The 2,468-nt window shown below is 56.0% G+C and overlaps 1 protein-coding gene across 1 annotated transcript in view; it reads right to left on the bottom strand.

Moving 5' to 3' along the window:
* Positions 1-1,886: 1,886 nt before the first annotated feature.
* Positions 1,887-2,468, bottom strand: part of LOC105556732 — a 1,171-nt gene continuing 589 nt past the window's right edge. The window contains exon 2 of the mRNA XM_012003834.1: positions 1,887-2,468. Coding sequence (XP_011859224.1) covers positions 1,905-2,468 — 564 coding nt within the window. The 3' untranslated portion in view covers positions 1,887-1,904.

The raw sequence follows: 2,468 nt of genomic DNA, 5'->3' as shown, positions 1-2,468 counted from the left end.
GAACTTATAGCCCTCGAGGTACGGCCTAAATTTTCGGATCGCCCATACAACCGCGAGGCACTCTTGTTCGGTAGTCGAGTACCTCTTTTCCGCTTCCGATAACGCGCGACTCGCGAAAGCAATAACGTGTTCTACGCCCTCCGATTCCTGGGTTAATACGGCGCCCAACCCGACCGAACTCGTGTCCGTCTGAAGCGTAAACGGCAACTCGAACTTCGGACACGATAACGTGGGTGGTTCCGTAATGCAGGATTTAATGGTTTCGAACGCCGATTTTTGGTCACCCCCCACTCCCAAGAGTAGTTCTTCCGGAGGAGACGTGTAAGCGGCTCTAATTTAGTAGCGCACTGTGGTATAAATCGGCGATACCAAGACGCCATTCCGATAAAGCGTCTCAGCTGCTTAATATTCCGAGGCGGCGGATACTCGAGAATCGGCGCGTTTTATCAGGATCGACTCTCAAGCCTTCGTGCTGTACCAAAAATCCGAGGTACTTTACTTGCGATCGGCAAAATTTACTTTTTTCCGGATTTATCGTAAGGCCGGCTTCCCTTATCCTATTCAGTACCCGTTTGAGCCACACGAGGTGCTCCTCGAACGAACGGGTGACGATAACAATATCGTCTAAGTAAGCGAACGCGTGAGGCTCCATTTCCGGCCCGATTAACCGATCAAGTAGACGCTGAAAAGTCGCGGGCGCTCCGGTGAGTCCGTACGGCATTCTCTTAAAATGAAACAATCCCTTACCGGGAACCGTAAAAGCTGTTAATTCGCGACTACTCTTTTCCAGCGGTATCTGGAAGTATGCCTGACTTAAATCGATGGTCGAGATATACCGGGCGGCCCGTAATTTATCTAATATCGCGTTCATGTACGGTAGCGGGTACGCGTCTTTTTTCGATACGTTATTCAGCCTACGGAAGTCGAGGCAAAACCGATACGTGCCGTTCGACTTCTTAATCATGACGATAGGCGTGGACCATTCGCTTTTTGAGGGCTCTATAACGTCGGCTTCTAACATCTTATCTACCTCCGCGTAGATCGTTTCCTGAATTTTCGGCGACACCGGATAGTAGCGCTGTTTGATCGGCGCGTGGCCCCCGACGTCGACTTTATGCTCGGTAAGCGACGTAACACCGGGCTTGCCCGAGTCACCCCCAATTTCCGACGCGAGAAACTCCGTTAACCGCTGTTCTTCCGTGGCCGACATTTCCATCAGGCCACAACAGAGCGGTGGATTATTGCGCGGGCGCCTGGTCCGCGCGCGCTTCGGTATCGCGACGGTATCGGAGAGCGCGGCTCGCGACGGACACTCCACGGCCCGCAGGGCCGTCTCCGCTTCCGCGGGCGCCCCTGATGGTTCGGCCGCCGCTCCCTCTGCGGCGCTTACGCGGAGCGCCTGGTCGCCGCATCTCTCGTCGAACGCGTACTCTATATTCGGAGCGTCTTTAAACCACCATCGTTGTGTCGCAAAATCTACTCCGATCCCAAAAAGCGAGAGAGTGTAAAATCGATCCCGATTATACACGGTAACGCGAGAGTCGGCAACGCGCACACTCGCAAGGGTTTCGTTCGATAGCGTACCGTAAACGGGATCTCGATCTCTCCCCGAATTCGCGTGGTTTGCCCCGTGGCGGTTGTCACGCGTCGTCCGCCGGCGCTTTCGAAATTCATACGTAATTCTTTCACGATCGCGACCGCGGCAGGTCCCAAAAACGTACGACTCGACCCAGAGTCCAACAAGGCGGGGATCTCTCGACCCGCAATTTTAACATTAATATACAATAACGACGACGCATCACGACAACCAAAAGCACTATACGAGAATTCACGGATACACGGAACAATGCGAAGGGGCTGTGGATTGGGGACAGGAGTCGGGTCCCCCTCACTCGTCGACTCCTCTACTCTTTTCCCGAACAGTCAGGGCAGGAACGCAAAGTGACCTCGGCACGATCGCACCGATAGCAGTGCATTCGCGGCGCGGCCTCACAGTCCCGCGAAAGGTGCCCTACGCCGTCACAATTCCAGCACTTGGCTGTTGACACGCGCGAAGCGCGCGCTCCCGCGCCCGTGGCCTTCGTTGGCGTAGACGTTGACGCGGCCGCGACCGCGTCGGTCGAATCTTCCGCGGCCCGCCCCTTGCGCTTTCTCTCCTTGCGCGAGCCCGACGCCGAATCTGTGGAGCTCGCGGACGAGGCGTTTAGCGCGGCTACCGTATCCGCTTTCGGCGCGTGTCGGTTATGACCGCGCGGCGCCCGATAGGCCAAATCGGGAAACAACGATTTTTCCGGCGTCGGCGGGGCGCGATAACGTAGGGCCATCTGATGGCTCCCTTCCACGCGTGCCGCTACGTACTCTAACGCCTCGAGATCTTCTACCTCGTCCCGACGCACGGCAATTTGCAGACGCGGCAACATATTTCTAAACGCGTAACTGACATGTTCCGCCTCGCTCCAGGGCGGCGA

This window comes from Vollenhovia emeryi, unplaced genomic scaffold, assembly GCF_000949405.1.
Source record: "Vollenhovia emeryi isolate VEMERY1.0 unplaced genomic scaffold, V.emery_V1.0 DF939815.1, whole genome shotgun sequence".
In the NCBI taxonomy this organism is placed as follows: domain Eukaryota; kingdom Metazoa; phylum Arthropoda; class Insecta; order Hymenoptera; family Formicidae; genus Vollenhovia; species Vollenhovia emeryi.
This window is presented reverse-complemented; position numbering and strand designations above follow the sequence as displayed.